The sequence below is a fragment of the Urtica dioica genome, chromosome 7 (assembly GCF_054948205.1).
Source record: "Urtica dioica subsp. dioica isolate 48M chromosome 7, U.dioica_male_clone48M_v1_H2, whole genome shotgun sequence".
In the NCBI taxonomy this organism is placed as follows: Eukaryota; Viridiplantae; Streptophyta; class Magnoliopsida; order Rosales; family Urticaceae; genus Urtica; species Urtica dioica.
The window spans coordinates 40,621,393-40,641,407 of NC_142762.1; the positions used below are offsets into that span (position 1 = coordinate 40,621,393).

The 20,015-nt window shown below is 35.3% G+C and overlaps 2 protein-coding genes across 3 annotated transcripts; both read left to right on the forward strand.

The window, feature by feature from the left end:
• The first annotated feature begins 3,879 nt into the window (after window positions 1–3,879).
• Window positions 3,880–7,655, forward strand: LOC149391606 (synaptotagmin-4-like). The gene is made up of 13 exons (XM_089620035.1): window positions 3,880–4,120; window positions 4,200–4,309; window positions 4,422–4,467; window positions 4,548–4,668; window positions 4,751–4,878; window positions 4,976–5,077; window positions 5,166–5,240; window positions 5,334–5,413; window positions 5,496–5,646; window positions 5,728–5,958; window positions 6,140–6,415; window positions 7,025–7,138; window positions 7,263–7,655. The coding sequence occupies exons 1-13, from the start codon at window positions 4,016–4,018 to the stop codon at window positions 7,407–7,409; spliced, it is 1,686 nt and encodes a 561-aa protein (XP_089476161.1). The 5' UTR covers window positions 3,880–4,015; the 3' UTR covers window positions 7,410–7,655.
• A 7,948-nt stretch (window positions 7,656–15,603) lies between these two features.
• LOC149391607 (putative transporter C405.03c) lies at window positions 15,604–18,961 on the forward strand. 2 transcript variants are annotated; one of them, XM_089618645.1, is made up of 9 exons: window positions 15,604–15,761; window positions 15,916–16,219; window positions 16,609–16,989; window positions 17,310–17,527; window positions 17,718–17,788; window positions 17,882–17,983; window positions 18,151–18,268; window positions 18,354–18,489; window positions 18,593–18,961. In XM_089618645.1, exons 2-9 carry the CDS (start codon window positions 16,139–16,141, stop codon window positions 18,653–18,655), a joined length of 1,170 nt encoding a protein of 389 aa, XP_089474771.1. In that variant the 5' UTR covers window positions 15,604–15,761; window positions 15,916–16,138; the 3' UTR covers window positions 18,656–18,961. The 2 variants fall into 2 exon arrangements, with proteins under 2 accessions (XP_089474771.1, XP_089474772.1); XM_089618646.1 differs by having other exon boundaries at window positions 16,001–16,219.
• Window positions 18,962–20,015: the final 1,054 nt, after the last annotated feature.

Consider the following 20,015-nt stretch of genomic DNA (forward strand, 5'->3'; position numbering starts at 1 on the left):
CGCTTCAGTCCTCAGTCGGGGAAGGCAACCATGTCCCAGATGGCCAACAATCTCACACAACCAAATGAACCTTGAGATGCAATGAATAAGCTCACAAGCAGGGTAACAACTTGTTACGTACTTGGATGTTTTGGGTTATATTATTTTATTTGTACATTTTGCGTTTGGACTTTGGAGTTATAAAGTTGTAGAATATTTTTAGACATAGTTTCTATCACTCCTTCAAAACAAAAAACAAAAAGTTATCTTCATCACATTTGTAATAAACTCATACGGAATTAGCTAGGCACATATATTAGAATCGTTGATGCTATTTAAAAAAGGCTTTTTAACTCATTTGCTCCTTGTTTAAGCTTTTTTTAGGAGCAAAATCATCGCCATGGTTTTATGTTTTTGCCTCCTTATTGTTAATTTATAAACGGAAACAACACGTGAGATGCACATAGGACGTTTTTTTAAAACAAAAAACTTTAATTTCTTCTCGTTTTCGAAATTCCCCAAAACATTTAAAAACCTAATTAAACATTCTGAGGAAAAATTAGGGTGTTTGAAACGGTGGCGTGCAAGGCGAGACTTCAACATTGTTGTCGAAGCAATGCGAGACTTCAACGTCATTGACATTGTTCCTGCATACAAAAAATTGTTATATCTTTTAGTTTCTTACGCCATAATCCTCAAGATATATGACAACAATGATGAAATAGTGAGCGAGCCCTGGAGGGGCACTTTGACGGCAAGGAGAGGACATCGTCAGGGTTTGTGGCGGCGACCAGAGGATGGTGGTGATATATGTATGCGTCCATATTGTATGAAAGAGATTTATATGAAAAATGATTGTGGTTGTTGATCTAGATGTCTAACTCGACGGAAAACGACGACACGGCCTAGGAAATACAACGGGCGTGAGAAATCAATACAACTGCTATATTATGGCCATCGTTCGGCGGCTTCCTTTCACGGGCCAACTTCGTCTTCTCCGGCGAGGTCTTCATCTTCTCCGGCCATATAATACGAACGCGATACAATAGCCATCGTTTGGCGTCATCTTTTCACGGACCATTGGCCCTTTATAGTTGTACTAAAATTTGAAACCTAACTTTTAATATTCTCCGTTAACATTGATAACATAAAAAGATTTTCCACTAATAAACAAAAAAAAAAATTAATAAAGGTTTATGTCATGAGACACATTGACTCGTGAATTTAGCATAAATAAAAATTTCGGGATAGTTAGCATTTTTTGTGTTGATATACTTTGATATGAATTGTTTGAAAATATGAATTATTTTTCTCAGCGGTATTTTAAATCATTAGACTCTATTTGGTGAGTGTTAAATAATAATTATATATAGTTGTTATTCCTTTAAACGAAACAAAAATGAGTAAATTACTAGATTGCTATTTTAAATTGGCCCATTTAATGTGATATCTTTCAGTTTTATGAGACATTTTCTGAAAATATATTTTTGATGGGACGGGTCCATACCATAGCATATGTAGAGCAAGAAGTGTTACTTTTATTATTTATTTTTGCATGTACGGTCAAAACAAAGAGCTTTTTTTTTTCCCACTCGTATCATCTAAAATGTGACTGTTAATCGCGTTTTTGGATTAGCATTCAGAACCGTCTGTGGTTCGATCTAGGGTCGGACCCTATGACCGCACGTAGGTTAGGTGCGGTGAAGTTCTTCTATTCTCGTCGTCCTTGCCTCGTCGGAAAGTGGTTTCCGGCTCATCGTCACTTCGCCAATAGTCGGCCTTCGCATTCTTCGTGTTCTTTGCGTTCTTCAACCTGAGAATCAAGAAACATGAACTAGGGGGCGCGGAGGGTTTTTCCCCGACGCGCGCTCCGACGCTCAACATTAGCAGAGGTGGGGGGTCTCATCTCGTCTCTAGAGGGTAGAGAGAGGAAATATTTATCTAGTGAGAGATATGCGTATTTTTTCAAGTTCAGAGAGAACTTATGAGTCGAGAATGACTTGTCTGAGTTCAGAATGACTTACCTTCTGGAAATATGAATGAGCTATTTATAGGATATTAGCGCTTGGGGCTTGTCGCTTGGGGCTTGTTGCTTGGCGCTTGTCGCTTGTTTCTTGGGGCTTGTTGCTTGGCGCTTGTCGCTTTGCATCATGAAATAGCTTGCAAGCATGTTTACCGGTCCTCGGTTTTGGTCAAACATATTTTTGGCCCGTTTGAGTGAGTTATTCTTTTTGCAATTGTAACGTCGTCTTAGCAATTAAGACGTCGTTTTTACCATAAGAAAAATGACGGTATAACAGTAACAACTTATGAGTCCATACTCGAATAAGAAAAAAAAAAGAGAAATTGACAAGTATATATTTTGTATTTTAGTTAAATATGAAATTTAATTTTGATTTTTCAAAATATCGAGTTTATATATTTTATTTAATTAAAATGATGAGATTATACTTAAAATAGATAGCAATGTCACAAATCTTTCTTTTGTTGACTTTTCATTGATATTGACTTTAATATTTATATGTAACTCATTTAACCCTAATTCATTTGCGACTTATATGTAATTTATTTAAAAACGAAAAAACAAATAACAATCTCTGAATCGTGAAGAACACATACATAGAAAAAATGATAAAAATCGACAGTCGATATTCATCAAATCGAAGACTTAGAGTTGCAATTCGAACACGGAAAGAAGTCATCTCTTGAGAGGTGTGACTTTTATTAGTCTATTCCGATTAAGGGTCATTTTTTATTTCAAACTTTAAAATTTGAGAGTTAGGGTACTAATTTGGGGTTGAGATCGGTTTCTTATATCAGAGTCAACATAAATGAAAAATCAAATCTATTTTGAAATATAGTTTAGTCATTTTAAATAAATAAAAGATACAAATTCGATATTTAAAAAAAAAAATTAAATTGGATATTTCACGACGAGGTATATGCTAATTATTTTTCCAAAAGAAAAGGTGGATTTACATAAATACCACCGCAAAGCAAGAATCATGTGTGGGTTGTGATGAAGAGACGCGAGTCACATCGTGAAACGTGTTTTGGGACGGCAGGTTATTCGGTTGGTCCACACGCCACATATTAATTAAATCATACAAATCAAAGAATACTGATCACTAACCATAATATTATAATTTTTCGCATTACAACAGCAAATATATTTTAGATTATGCCTTTAAATTTAATGAAGTTATTCAATTGAGTTCATTTGAAGGCCTACCTACAGAATTTTGTTATTAGCTCTCTAAAACCCACAACTTTGTTTCTGCAAGCTTTGTACGCATTACCGTAACTACCATTGCTTTAATGGTATGAAGAGCAATTTCGCAAATTAATAAAAACAAAAATTTGTTGCATTATTTCCCTAATTTTTTTTATTAGAAAAAAATAACTTATCAGTAAATTAATAATTAAATAGTTAAGTTATTTTTTTTTAATAAAATCAAATTTGAGTTACTTTTAAAAAAAAAAAAGTGTGTTATTGAACTACTGACATAATTACTCTTTATAAAAAGTTATACTTTCTGTAGAAATGTAATAATAAATTTAAGTTTGAGGTTCTAAATATATATCTAGTGGATTAATACGATTTTGTTATTGCTCATTTATTGTATTTTTTGTTATATGTCAATAAATTATACAGGCTAGAAATCGATTTAAATAATGTGACAGATATTTGAAAACAAAGCTCAAGTGATAAGTAGTTGTTGCGGTGGGACGTAGTTACAAATAAAAAGAATAAATAGGCAAAACCATAAGAAAGCAAAGAACTATTTGGAAGGAAAAGATAGCGAAAGAAAAGAACATATAGCTTTCTTGTAGATAATTTAATACCATACAATTTAATATTAATAATTGAATAAAAAATTAAAGCAATAATGCAACGATGCAAAATAATAATACTGATATAATCTTCTTCAGGCATCTCAAAGCCTCTGTTCTTACACTTCACCGGAACCCAATGACAAGCTATTATATGCAACGTTATTAGCCACCTCTATTGGTGAAAAGTGATAAAAACGACATGTCGTTTATCATTGGAACAGTCATTGGCATAGCCATCGGTGTCGTTTTGATCGCAGCCTATGCTCGAGCCGCGAGAGCTCGATCCGCGCGTCGCTCTGATTTGGTAAATATACCACTTTTTAATTTATTTAATTTGGTGGTTCTGTTCTGTTTTTTATGCCATGAATTTGTGTGTTTTTAAGGCAAAAACTGTAGCGAGTTTTGCGAGGATGACCGTGAAAGACTCGAAAGCAATCCTTCCGGAGGAGTATTACCCGCCCTGGGTCGTCTTTACCAAGCGCCAAAAGTTGAGTCTCTTAAGTTTATATAATATATGTATATACACATATATTTATATCTAGTACTTGAACCATATATAATATAACACTAACTCATGCATGTTCAATTCATGATTTGCAGCTTGACTGGCTAAATAACCACCTCGACAAATTGTGGCCGTACATCAACGTGGTAATCAGAATTCACTTTGTTCAGTTTCAACAAATTGATTGTGTGTCAAGCAATACATTATGTGTGTTTTTGGTTATTAGGCAGCGTCGGAGCTGATAAGAAGCAACGTTGAGCCGGTTCTTGAACAATACAGACCGGTTATATTCTCTTCTCTCAAGTTCTCCAAGCTCACTCTCGGCACCGTGGCTCCTCAATTTACAGGTCACATGTCCAACTCGGAACATTTTAAGCAATGATACTTACAAAGAGCTCACAAAAAAAAGGGTTAATAATGTTCTTACAGGAGTTTCGATCGTCGAAGGAGAGAGTGAGAGCGGTGGTGTGACTATGGAGCTCGAGATCCAATGGGACGGTAATCCCAGTATCGTGCTCGATGTTAACACCAGATTCGGTGTTGGACTGCCTATTCAGGTTCTTATATCACCGAGTTGCCAAATTGATCTTCTGATTCTTGATTGGCTATAGACTTATAGATGATTGGTCTGGGATTTTTCGCTTGTTTGCGTAGGTGAAAGATATCGGGTTTACTGGGGTTTTCAGGTTGATCTTCAAGCCGCTCGTTGACGAGTTCCCTTGTTTTGGAGCTGTTTCCTATTCCTTGAGGGAAAAGGTATCTCCAACAGTCATTTTCATTCCTATAACTGGAGAGCTTTTATGTAACTTGTGACACAAGTTCTGTGTAATGTTTGTTTCTACAGAAAAAGCTGGACTTCACACTAAAACTTGTGGGAGGTGATTTGTCAACAATACCTGGAATTTCAGATGTTCTTGAGGTGTATAAACACTCATCTACTTCACTTAACTTGGGCCTTAAGTAACTCTTACCCCGGTCGAATTCCAACAAATATTTATTTTTTACTTTTCAGGAAACGATACGAGATGCGATCGAAGACTCAATTACATGGCCTGTTCGTAAAATCATACCGATTATACCCGGGGATTACAGGTGTGTTGATCTCGAAAATCATGCTTTTTGAAAAATGCCTTTTATTGCCAATTATTGATGGGTTTTTTTTGTTGCTTAACAGCGATCTAGAGTTGAAACCGAGCGGAAAACTCGAAGTGAAGCTCGTCCAAGCCAAAGACTTGACAAATAAAGACATTATTGGGAAGTCCGATCCGTTTTCCGTGCTGTTCATACGTCCCTTGCCCGCCAAGACAAAAACCAGCAGAACGATCGTAAGCCAATACATCGAACAGCCTCTCGAGATTATTATCTCTTCGTACCCGTTTCCTTAATTTCATTATGTTTATCATCAGAACAACCAGTTGAATCCGATATGGAACGAGCACTTCGAGTTCGTAGTCGAGGACGTATCGACTCAGCACTTGACGATCAGAGTCTTCGACGACGAAGGTGTTCAAGCCTCGGAGTTAATTGGCTGCGCTCAAGTCCCTTTGAAGGACCTCGAGCCGGGGAAAGTGAAGGATGTTTGGCTGAAACTGGTCAAGGATTTGGAGGTCCAGAGAGATAATAAATACCGGGGTCAGGTAAATAATTAGAAAACATAAGTCTTTAGATTTATAAAACAAGGAAATACCAACAAACAAACAAAAAAAAAAAGACTAATCTTATACTAATATAAGTAAATGCTAGCAAGGTTAGAGACGGCTCAGCTCTCTTGGGACGGACTGACTTAATGAGACTATATATATATACCATGTTTTGTAGGTTCATTTGGAGCTCTTGTACTGTCCTTTTGGGTCAGAGAACAAGCTCATGAACCCTTTCGATCGGAACTATTTGCTGACCACTCTCGAAAAGGCTTACAAGACGAGCAAGACCGAACGAGATTTGGCTCTGAAGAAATCGGATGTCATTGTGAGAGGCGTGCTATCGGTGACTGTGATGTCCGCGGAAGACTTGCCGATAGTCGATTTGATTGGCAAAGCCGATCCGTTTGTTGTCCTCGTGATGAAAAAATCAGATATCAGAGTCAAAACAAGGGTGAGTTTTGAAATCACCAATGCGCGAACACAAGGGCTGAGCAAGAAAATAAATTTAGGGGAAGTCCAAGTAAAAAAAAAAAAAAAAAAAAAAAAAAATACTAATTTAGGAGAACAAAATTTGAACTTATAATGAGTAAAAATTATTCTTTATATAAGATTTTAGTATGCTTGCTGATTATTAAGGTATTCAAGGGCATCAATTTCTTATTTTTGGTAGATAAAAAAAAAAAATTATCCAATAGATATATAGTCATATTTACATTTATGGTTTGCTATTTAGTCAATTTTAACTAAATATTTGGTAAATAGTCAACTTATGTATAATCATTTGTAAATTTTAATGTAAATAATTGTAATCATAATAAAGATTCACTATTTATAAAATATTTAGTAAAATTTGGCTAAATAAGAATCTAAAAGTGTAAATATAAGTAATTTGCTGATTATTTGTAAAATAAATGAATAAAACTGGAGGGCTAGGCTAATAAGAATTACTTTTATTATATGACATAAACTACTTAAAGGGCCAAAAATATTGAGTTGCATGAACACACTCTCAATAGCCGATGTCTTTTTTTTTTTTGTGTAATTCTTCCTGGTTCTTCAGGTTCTGACCGAGAATTTGAATCCGCATTGGAACCAAACGTTCGATTTTGTCGTCGAGGACGCGTTACATGAAATGTTGATTCTCGAGGTTTGGGACCATGACACTTTTGGGAAGGTAATGTTCTTGCACAAGCCTCGGATAATCATGTACAACGCAAAGCAAAGAAGATGAGTTTTTTTTTTTTTTTTTAAACTGCAAGATAAAGTTTATTTCGTTGTTTGTGAAAAAAATGTTTCAGGAAGAAATGGGGAGAGTCATAATGACACTCACAAGGGCAATTTTGGAAGGTGAATTTCAAGACAGTTTTCCGTTGGACGGAGCCAAATCCGGGAGGCTCAATCTGCATCTCAAATGGACTCCTCAAACAATCTTCCGAGTTTCTTAACACCATGACATATACGTATACATACACGTATGTGTATATGTTCTGTTCTATAGTCTCGTCAAAATGTCCATAGTCATTATTGTACCTTTTAGTATATGCGAGAATTGAGCTCATAAGTTTGAAGTGATGATGACTCGATGAAGAAATTTATGCAAATTTGTATATAAGTTCGCCTTGTACACAAGTAATTTCTTTGGAACATATTTGTATTGTGTATAAGAAAAAAAAATTGGATAAATTTATCCATCAGTTCTTCTGTGAAATTCCTTTTATTATTTTGATTCTATAATTTTGAGTAGGACTTTACAAAATCGAACAAAAAATCGGATAAAACCGATATCCAAACCGATCCGAAATTGAAATCTAGAGCCATCCCAAATATGCGAAATTCGAATTTGGATAATCGATCCAGTTTAAAAACTGGACCAGATATCATTTACGATTTTAGGCAAATTCAGATATCGGTTATATAACTGAATTTTTTATATTTAAAAAAATTAAATTATAAAAAATAAAATATGGATCTTTAATTTTATTCAGATTTCAAGATTTTGGAAAAAAAAAAACCTCACGACTTTTAATTTGATATTTTGTTTGACAAGTTCATTTGCTATTTATTTATTAAAACTAATTTATTTTAATTTTAATATCATAATAAATAGATAATGGTAATATTGTTGAGAGAGTGGAGAGAGGCAACAATAATTTTCATTTCAATTAATAATTTAATGAAATAATGTATATTAAATATTACTGCATAGACGCTTAATTTACGCTGTCTTGATCGGTACGCGAGCATCGATTTTCTCAAACTCTTCTTGCCTCTTCTTCTCTACCGCCTCAGCCTCGTCGGCGCTCAAAGTCAGATCTACCGGACCGTAGTACATGCCTTCGAACATGTCCGACGTCATCACGCCGTTCTCGTCGGTTATATTAGCCCTTTTCAACTCACGCGGCGGCGCCGGAGAATCGCCGGAGACGGCGGAGGGAGGCGCGAGGATAGGGAGCGTAAACCGATCATTCGCGTCCTGTTTCTTCTTCTCTACCGTCGCATTCTCAGCCTCAGCCTCGCCGGAGCTCGAATTCAAATCCTCCGCTGTTCTCGGATCGTATTCCACGACCTCGAACTCGTCCCACATCGCGCCGTCCTCGTCGACGACGCTGAACCTCTGGACCACGTGCGGCGCCGGAGAATCGCCGGAGGAAGGCACGAGGAGAGAGTCGGAAGTGTAGACGTGGCCAGCGAGGAATAAAATGGAGAAGCAAGTGAAGACAACGGAGGAGATCTCGATTATTTCTGGTTGTCGTTTGGCCGGCTGGAAAATTCGCGCCATCTTGTTTTCCGACGAGAATGGAAGATCGGAAATAAAACTGAATCTGGCGAATAAGAATCAGACAATGGGAAAGTGCACTGTTTCTTGTCCATTAGCTCCGCTTTTTATAATCATTATGTGAAGTGAAAATCGGATCACGAAGAGGACCAACAATATCGGCAACTTTCCCAATTCTTTAACGGCATCCTATTTCTATCTATGTATATTATATATTAGCTTAGCTCTACAATACATTTAGGAAGGGTAAAAGAAGCAAGGAATTTTTTCAGATTAGGAAGGTTTGAGAGTATTCAAGTACGCTGATATCCATTCTATTGATTGTTTTTATTAATTTCAATCAACGTAATTATGGATGCTAATTTTTGCTTCTTTTTTTTTTTTTGAATAGATCGATATAGGATTTTTTTAAGACAGTTTTACTCGACTTCTAATTAAGCTATGCTAAGAACTACAATTTTTGTTGTGTTTTAAATTGGCTATTTTACTAGTACGTTCTAAAATGTTTAGGGTTTAGGGTGTTCGATGCCAGCAATTTAGCAAAGTGATCGGAACCACCAAAATCCATCGCTGTTTGGAAGTCGTAAACAATGATTCCAATTTTTGGAATCCCTGGTAATCTCATCATTCGATTGAATTTCTAGTGTGTTTTTAGGGGTCTTCTGAACTTGTCTTGTTGCTGACTCCATGATGATCTTTTGTTGTTTTGCTTATGGTTCATATTTGATTTTTATTAAGCTATGACATAATTAATCTGAATTTTGTTTTATTTTGACAAGTGTATTTTGACTTGCTCATTACTTGCCAAACATGTTTTACTATTAGACCATATTATTTGTAACTATCTCACTTTATGGCTATGACTATGAGTACTAGATGACTGCTGAAGATAATGATGAGGTTGACGCTGTGTGTTTTGCTTACACAAAATCAAAGGGAGAGTTTGTTGTTATTTGTATTGGTTGTTTTTGTATTTGTTTTATGATGTTCTCAAAAGTGTTAGAACATCATGTTGTGACATGCGTTGTTTAGCAAAGATCGCGACAAATTCGATAATGGGATATTATTCGCTTCCGATTTTCTCTCTACCAAATCATAACTGAGCGATCAAATTTAAAAACTCTAACAAGGTGTCAATTGCTAAGTTTCGACTCCTATAAAAGAAAAAGCATACCTCTAGGAGTCTGGTTACACACATAGAGTTTTGTGAACGTAAACACTTTGTTCTTTGTGTGTTTTTAATTATATCTTGTTCCTTATTTTCGATGTTTCGTGCAATTGAGAAAGTTGGGTATTATAATCCTGCTATTGTAGATCACACACTGTTACAAACACTGATCAACCACCTAGAGGGTGGGTTGAGTGGAAAGTAAGAGTCGCTCAGATTCAGGGGGAACCTGAGTCAGAATTCATAAGATAGTTTTGAAGTTGGAAATCGGAAAGATAATCATTCAGAGTTGTTCGCGTTGTACGTATTCTATCAGATAGTGAAGTTCTCTTTCTGCCGAGAGTATCATCCCTCAAGAAGTAAATACGATTGGCCAAACTTGATTATCAATTCATTGTGTCTTTTTACAACTTTAAGTGTCTTATTAATTTGAAAAATTGTCTGATATTACATAACTTGTTAAAACATCATTAAAGAGACATCACGAAAATAGTGAATACTATTGGAGATTCAAACAAAAACTAACAAGTTACATGGAATAAATTTATACCATATAAATTAATAAGATTATATTAAGCCTGTATTTAAACTAAAAAATATTAATGTACATGGTTATTCTTTAAAAGGTTTTGAAACATTGGGTATTTTAGGCCTAACGCTACTTTCATCTGACTATTTAGCTTTAATTCCTAAATGTTTTAACAAACGACATGTCGTATACCACCGAGCAAAATGTGGTTATGCCTCACACGAGATATACACACACAAACAAAAACAAATTCAAAAGTAGATGTTATTAATATTATATTTGATAATGAAAATAGAAGAGTTGGCAAATAGCTGAATTCGTCTTTGGGTTTATTTATTTATTCACATTTAGAATACTATTATTTTTCCTTAAAAAAATACTATTATTAAATTAAAAAATACTATTATTTTAATAAAGCAGTATAATATTAATAATAATAATAATAATAGTTTGTTTCTTCTTTATTAACTATATTTTTTTAAGCAATTTCAAGATTTTTCATCCAAGTTCGAGAATATAGGTAAATTATTCTCCTAATAGACTGACTTGACTGGTCGTTATATCCGTCGCTCTCACTATCTTATTCCGAGTAGCCAAGAAGAACCTTCACCACCAAGCAACCATGGACAAACACGACCACCACGTTTTCCCACCAATTTTACGAGCTCTCACCAAAGCTTCCAAAAACCTTCAAATCAGCCCCGTCTACTCTATTCTCTTCAATCGCACCCATTCGAGACCCGCCATTGAAGCTATCTTGATTCTCGGAGCCGAAGCCGAGACCCTGGTTTCTTCGAAGCCTTTCCTCTTCAAACTCTCTCAGTCACTCGACGACCTAGAAGCCGCATCGGAGAGGCTCGAGAAGCTGCGAGGCTATAACCTCCTCGCTATACTTTACCGCCGAATTGCCAGGCTTCGAATTTCTCGTATCGCTCGCTCGATCGAGTCCGAAATCGAGTCGCTCGAGGACCGAACGACGATCGAGAAACTCCTCTCGGCGTTGACCAGGGACTCAGCGAGCGACGACGGAGAGAAGATCGAAGCCCTAGCCGAGTTCAGAACCAGATTGTCGCGAGGCTTCGACGGCGAGTTTCAGGAGCTCATTCTGAAGGGATGTGTCTTCCACGCGCTAGAGCTCGTCCTGATCGGCGGTCAGAAGCGGAGGTACTTTCATCGAAGCTTTTTTTAGTTCCTGTTTTATCGTTTTTAAATAATAAATTTTATTAATGTACCTTTTTTTTATTGACTTAGTAACCCTTGACTATTTTTTATTTTTATTTTTGTTACAAAATTAAAAGTGTGTTACTCTTATAACTATAGTTACAAATTACACTACAAAACTAAAAAATAAGTGATACTAAATCTTCTTATAATTTAAATTTTTTTTTTACTAATTTTTAATTTTATCTTCTTGACAGTTGGTCCTCTCAAAATTTAGTTTGTGACGCCGCCTCGTCACAAGAAAGAGTCCGAGACGAGGTGGCCATGACGGTGTTAGCGCTTGTTGCGTTCAACAAGGACGTATTCGTGGGGCCCGTCCTGATGGGCCCCACGACACGGGCCCTAGTATCGGCAGGCACATGTCCAATGATGAAAGTCCTATGCTCGCTCGTCGAGAAAGTCAAAGCAGTGATGGTTGACCACATTGAGTCCGCGGGTGAGATTCCGGGGATAGTGAGGCTGTGCGGGTCAGAAGATGTTCGAGTCGGGCTCGCGGCCGCTGATGTGGCGATGAAGGTGGCGTCTTTTGGGTCAAGGGAGGCGGTGGAGGCTATGGTGGTTGGGGAGGGTTTAGTGAAAAGGCTAATGGAGTTGCAAAGAGCTATGGAAAAAGAAGAAGGGTATAAGGGGAATTTGGTGGCAAGATTGGGCGTTGAAGTCTCGGCCGGAGAGGGTTTAGAGAGGAGAGAGAAGAGAGAGTTGAGATCGGAGATAGTGAGACTGATAGGAGAGTCTTGTGTTTCAAAATCCGAGTATGCCTCTATTGTTTCCGAAGTTTTGTGGGACTCCTTCTCTCTACCTTGAAATTCCCTTCTCTTTATATGGATAGAATTAATACTAACATAACTGATTTTATTTTATTTTACTAATTAAATTGTCAATATGATTCATGAAATGTGCATATTCATGATGCAATTCAACAAGAAGTGGCTGTTTTAGCTCAACAATTCTTCTAAGCTCTTTCTGGTTGTAGAATAATCTCGCTTTGGTTTTCCTCATACAATAAACAAACTCAAAGTGTATGTTCCATGATTAAATTTAAGGAGATATATATTTTGTTTTCTAGTCACAAAATTAAATGAAAACATATATTTAGTATGTTCTTAAACAACATGATAATAATTTATTTTGAATCACATGCTATTACGAAACAAGAAGGCACTAATATACATTTCAATTGTGTTGAAGTTGGACTCATTTGAAATCAAGTAATCTCTTTCCTAAAAGAAAAGAATAAAAAAATGTTTCACGGCGTGGCCACTATCTTCTCCTTCTACTTCCTTCCTGAACAATTGGATGGAGATCTACAAATGATTCAATTCCATACCTTTCTTGTTTGACTTTTTTTTTTTTTTTTTTAATTTTTTTAAAAGTGTCACTATTAATCATCATTACATTACCGTACAAGCCTATGTAGTATTATCAGTCAAGATTATACTATCCAAAAAATTAGGAAAATAATCAATTTAAACGTTTGACATCGCTAAATAGTTAATGTTTGGTAAATCTTGAATAAATATCCGTAAATAATTACGTGACATGATATATGGAGGTGGCTATTTATCTAAAGTTTACGTCTGTAAATATATGAAAATGACTATTTACCTAAGATTTACCAAACGTTGGCTATTTAGCAATGTCAAATATTTAAGTTAGCTATTTTTCTAATGGACCCAATATTATTTAGGATAAGTTTTAAAGGGGCATGCATTTATGCAACATATAAAACTTGAACCCAAGATCGCTCAGATAAAATATGTGTCTCAGACAAAATATGTGCGAGATTATCACTGGACCGAACTACTTACCACTCTTATTTGACTTTTTATATGTGTTTTTCTTTTTGAAAGCCTAATAAATATTAGGGTTATTAATGTATATAGTCACATGGCTATAGGGGATTGAGATTTATCCCAACTTTTGTTAATTTCTTGTTAATAGCCAATTGAACTTATTAACAAGATTGTAAAATACTTATTTATCCTCTGAATATTCCCGCCCATTATTTTCACACAATTAATTAGAAATTGAAATCAAATATTCGGCCATTAACTAATCGCACAAATCGAGGAACGTCATTAACACCGAAAATCAATTCTCACACGCAACCACAATGTTCATTCGAACAAAAAAAAAAAAAAAACCTCTCGACCGAATCCCTAAAGCAATTCAAAGTTCTACGAACCTAGGCGAGTGAAGAACAGCGACAATCGAACCCAAATGAGTGAAGAACATAGTGATTCGAACCCAGACGGCGAAGAAGAAGGTAAGAAAGGGCCATTATGGTCTTCAAGTTTTGATGTTATTTGCATGGTGAATGGTTTTGTTTTGCAGACCGACGTTATTAACAGAAATAAGGAGCAATGGCAAAAAAGTCTCCCTTTAAGAAGAAGATCAACACCGAAATGAGACCAGTGAAAATAAATTCAAGTATAAGCAATTTAGTAAATAAATCCTTAATTTACAATGAATGTAGTAAATAACAAATATCACACTGTAAATATGGTGTAAATGTATATAATATTTACAGATTTATGTGTTGTAAATAAGCTGAAAATATAAATTTGGACGTTTACGAACTCTGTGAGAAAATAAATTTGGACATTCAAAACTTCTGGAATTATGAAACACACGATGAGAATTGTAAAATTTGAATTACAATTGGCGGCCAAAAAATGGATCAGAAAATATCGACCAAATAATATAACAGATTATGAATAAATGGAAAATATTTTGGCAGATTGTAATTTAATATTATTTAACAAAATTAGAAACTAATCACCTAAAAACATGCGCTAGAAACTTTCAAAGATTCTCGTCCAAATTTTCAAATTTCTCATTAACTACTTATCTAATCAGTTTAAATATTTGATTCAAATTAAAAAAAAAATTGTCTAAATTAACAGTTACACAGCCGAAAATAATAAGGGCAAAGATGTAAAAAATAAGCAATTAATATGATGCTACGCAAACAACTTGACTATTTACAGATTATTTACTAAGACCATCCACGATCCATCTCTATTTTACATATTTACATCAGTGAACAGTATATTTTATCTGCACTTCATCTCTATTTTACATCTTCTTTAAAGAATATTCTAAATATATCCTCTCCCACTATATTTTTTTATAATTGAGTTTTAACCCATTATTGTTTTTATAAATTACAAATTTGACTAACACTATTAATTTTGTTCATATTAGTCCAAATACATAGATATTATTAATTTGTCTTGATGTTATTTTAATCGTCTATGTAAAATGTCTTGATGTTTTTTTAATAGTCTACGTAAAATATTGTGATTTCTATTGTAGTAATTTTATTTTCTTTTTTCAAGTATGAGTTGTTTTTTAATTAATAATTTTTAGAATACACTAATTTACAAATAAATACATAATACATATAAGTATTAAATTGTAGTTATAAATTAAATTTTGGACTAATAATATAATTTTTAAAAGTTTGGGACAAATATAGAGATGAAATAGTGCATCTCCATATTTGGAGATACACTACTGCATTCATCTCCATATTTGAAGAATAGAGAAAAAATTGAAGATGCATTGTAGATGCATCTCTATCTCTATCTCTATCTCTATAATAGAGATGCATTACGTTAGTTAATTTACAATTGTTATAGTTTAGGTGGCTTAGCCAATTTATATGAAATATTATTACGAAAATCTAACGTGAAAAAGAAAAAGAAGCATGTGGTGAGGTCTGGAGAAAAAAAAATATATGAAGCCAAATAAATAAATAATAGAAAATGATTTTTTGGAAGAAAAAAAATGAGGTTACGTTAAATTTATTGTGACGCTTTACCATTACTTTATCGAATCATGGTGTACAATTCACGTATCCGCACGTTGAGAAGAAAGAACCAAGCCATCTTTTTCACCCCTTAATACCATTTTTCCTATTAATGCAATTAAATTAAGAGAGTTAACTTAAAAAACTACGTGAGACGGAGACATAAAGATGGGAGTCTTAAACAAAAACGAGGAAGAAAATGAAGGCGAGAAATGGACTTTGGAATCTGGATTCGTACAAAATTACAAATAACGAGTCAGATTTGTTGGTCTTGATTCTTTTAAGCCAGGTACTGAAATATTTAATGAGTGAGTTAATAATTGGAGAGAATCCCTTTTAAAGGAGAGGGTAAAAATCAAAGCTTCCATTTTTAATGATCACCAAACTTAACGCCAACACTTCTCTCTCTAAATTTTCCTTTTTTAATTTTTTTTTTCTTCTAGTTCTGCAACAATTCCTTATCACATTCCCTCTCTCTACGTTGCCTGGATATACATGTTATTTATATGCATATATAAATATACACAGACAGACAAACACACCTTCCAAAGGATCCCACGCTCACACGTCGGTGACCTTTAGGAACATCACAGACAAGGTCAAAGATCTGAAGAGCAACGACACCGAAATCTCGCAAATCTGCAGAAATTTCTCAATTCGGTGGCGATGGGTTGGAAATACAAAGCCGGGTTGTTCCTGATCGCCACAGTCGTTGTTATCTGGGTCACATCCGCAGAAGTCACTCAGGTTCGTTTCCAATTTCACCTTTTTTTTTTAAGAAAATAAAATTTTCTATTGAATGAGGTTCGACTCCGGGGTTTTTCCCCCAAAATATTGTAACTTGATTGTGTTATGAGCAATTGGTTCGGAATTTGTTTGTGACTCGTTGATTTGTGTTACCAATTGCTTACTATGTCTACGCTAGAGCAGAAAATAAAAGTTGCTTCTTGAGAGTATAGCACAATGAGTACTTGCTTAGAGCTAACGATTTGCATTGCTTCTCTGAAAGATTATTAAGATATCAGCTATGAATAGATACTGAGACTTTTAGCTAGAACTTTCATTCTGATATCTTGCACAAAGTATTAGCCTATAATTATTCGGGTTTTTACATTTGGGCTCTTTGTTTGATACAGGACATATACTCCGACTATAAGCAGCCATTTGCCGTGACATATCTCGGAGCTTCGCTGATGGTAGTTTATCTCCCGATAGCGTTCCTCAAAGACTGGCTGTGTGGCGTGATAAAGCGCCGTGCTTCGAAAGGCGCGAAGACCGGCGAAAGTACCGGTGAGTTCTCTCCTTTGAAGTTCGCCGGCGGGCACTTCGAGCTTGAGGTTCAAGGGGCGTTGACCAGAAAAGACAGCGAAGTTGACCTTTCGCCTCTAGCGGAGGGCAAGCCTTTGGTCCCCAAACACAAAGACGATCTTCACGGCTTTAAGCAAGAGAGACATCTCACGACGAAGGAGGTCGCTAGATACGGATTCTACATCGCTCCAATCTGGTTTGTTACAGAAGTAAGTGCGTTTATCATTGCTGTGAAACCCTTCATCGTAAAACATTACGATTCTTTGATTGCCTATTTAATGAATTTTCACATCGCTTCCTAGATAGATTTTGATTTGCGCATTCATAACTTTTGAAAATGACTTGATCCATTTGGAAATCTCTATCAACCCCGAAAAGGGAAAAATGTCGGGATATTTGAGTAGCCACAGTGTCCTAGGTTCGATTTCCCTTGGACCCAAAAACTCGAGTTCTTCGGTCCCATTAGCCTAGTTGGGAATCTCAATCTTAATCAAACTTAATATTTTTTAATTTGCACTTGGTTTTACAGTATTTCTCAAACGCTGCACTTGCACGGACAAGTGTTGCAAGCACAACGGTGTTATCCTCCACTTCGGGGCTCTTCACTCTTTTCTTCGGTGCGTTTCTGGGGCAAGATTCTCTGAATGTGGCCAAAGTTCTCGCCGTTTTCGTTAGCATGGCCGGCGTTGTAATGACAACAATGGGAAAAACTTGGGCCGCTGATGAATCTAGTAATGGAACATCATCGTAAGTTCCAAATTCCTCTCGATCTCGCCAAAAGGAGCAAAATTCTTATTGATGGCGTCTTTTATATAAATATATATATATATATATATATATATATATATATTATTTTATTTAAATTCATTCATGGATATTGCATATTAGAATGATTCTAATTTACTTAAAATCATCGGTTTGTATTATTGTTGCTCAGAAGCGGGCAACGCTCTCTTGTTGGAGATCTTTTTGGCCTTCTCTCAGCTGTGTGCTATGGTCTCTTCACAGGTTAGCCACTTCACACCCGGTTTCCCTCTCCCCACCAAAATTATTCGAAACAAATTATGATCTCATCTATTTTTTCTGTTAAATGATTTTCAGTACTTCTAAAAAAATTCGGAGGCGAAGAAGGAGAAAGAGCTGACGTGCAAAAGTTGTTTGGGTATATCGGATTGTTTACTCTCGTGGCACTCTGGTGGCTCAGTAAGTGCTTGTAAATAAGCTTCTTCATTTAACGGGTCATTGTTTTTTTTTTTTTTTTTTTGCTCAGAGACCAACTATGACCATTTTCTCACGCCTGAAAGAATCTTCGTAGTTTCTAATCTCAGAAGTCTAAAATCTGATATGGAATTTTTCTTCTGTTTGACCAGTTTGGCCATTGTCGGCGTTGGGACTCGAGCCAAAGTTCACGATCCCGCACTCGGCCAGAATGGACGAAGTCGTTCTCGCCAACGGCTTCGTTGGAAGCGTTCTCTCCGATTACTTCTGGTAATAAATGAACAAAATTGATCTAATTTCCTCGTTTCTTTTCTCGCTGCCATTGTAACAAGAATTTATTAAAATTACGAAAAAGGGCGTTGTGCGTCGTGTGGACAACTCCGCTGGTGGCTACGCTGGGGATGTCTCTCACCATTCCTCTTGCCATGGTGGCAGACATGATGATCCATGGCCGTCACTATTCGGCCGTATATATTCTCGGTTCGGTTCAGGTAAATATGCGTCTCTCGTCTCCAAGTCAAACTGACACCTGCGTGTGAATTTTTTTATTTTTATTTATTTTTTATTTTTACGTTTATGTTTTTTTTATCGCAGGTTTTTGCGGGGTTCATAATAGCCAACCTTTCGGACTTGTTCTCGAAGAAGTTAGGACTATAGCATTTGTTTCATACCTCGACCGGATTCGTTGGCCAATCTCATACAATATTTTTGATTTAATGTTTTATAGAGGCAAAAGAAGATGATGAATGTAATGTCTTTTAGACTGTAAATGAAAAGAACTTAGGCTTAGGATTTTTTTGGTTTCCCTTCGTCCCATTTCCGGGTTTTGATTGTTTTGTTCCAACTGTAATAAGTTTGTTTTACTTTTCTTTTGAGGTGATACAAACCAATTCACCCATCTTTTATAACTTTTATTTTATTTTATTTTTATTTGCATTTATCAAAAAGTTACTTGTTACATGACTCTTTGTTCCCGTTTTAGTGCTCATATTTGATGACCAAATATGGTCTCACTCGCATTCTTCAAAAACACTCTTTATTTGCCTATTTTCCATTTGGTTCAGTATTCTGTTCGAAGTGTGACGGGAATTTGGAGTTTCGTTATTCTACAGTGTGCGCATTGTTAGCTGTGTACGAAGGCAGGAATTATGAGAAAAAAAAGTCGAGGGAGGGTTAATTTGTAAATATTTGGAGTAATTTTTTTAAAAAAAATTTAAAAACTTAAAAAAGTGCAAATTTTTTTTTAGGGGGCTATAGCCCCCCTTGAGCATTACCTGGCTTTGTGCCTTGCTGTGTGATATTTTTTTTTCTCATGTGTAGATGGTGTTTTTTGGATTGTACCTGTGTTATATCATGTATGATTTCGTGCTCATGTTTAGATTTTTGGAGATGGACTAATCATTTTTCAGTTTTTGTTTTTTGCTATTAATAAAAATTTATGTTTATCAGTGGTGACTCAAAAATTTGATGTTGTGCTTAATTTTGTGTATTTTTTACCATTAATATTGTACGCACTATGAGACTTATTTAACGCTTTCATTCAATTAGAATGATGATTTCGATTTTGCTGATCGTTCAACTCAACTTTATATGAAGGCTCTAGATTAAATCTTGGCGATCGGAACGAGAATTACGTTCAGACCCAACCATAAATTTGGCCAAACCGGAACGAAACGTTATGTTCGATTAAATGCATACTATTCACATAATATATAAAAAATGAAGACTAATATTAAACAAAAAGAATTGTTTGATGAATAAAATCAAAATGGTACTAGAAAATAAATTACGTTGTATTCACATAATAAAAAAATGGAGCCTACTATAAAGCAAAAAAAACAAAATTGTTTGATGAATACAATCAAAATGGTACTAGAAATCCGATTCCGTGAACAATCCTTTTCGAATGCCCACAGTTTCTCTAGATCATCATAATTGGAAAAAATTTGTTATAAAAATATCACATGATAAATTATTATTTGTTATGAATAATATAATTTGCTCATTATAATCAAGA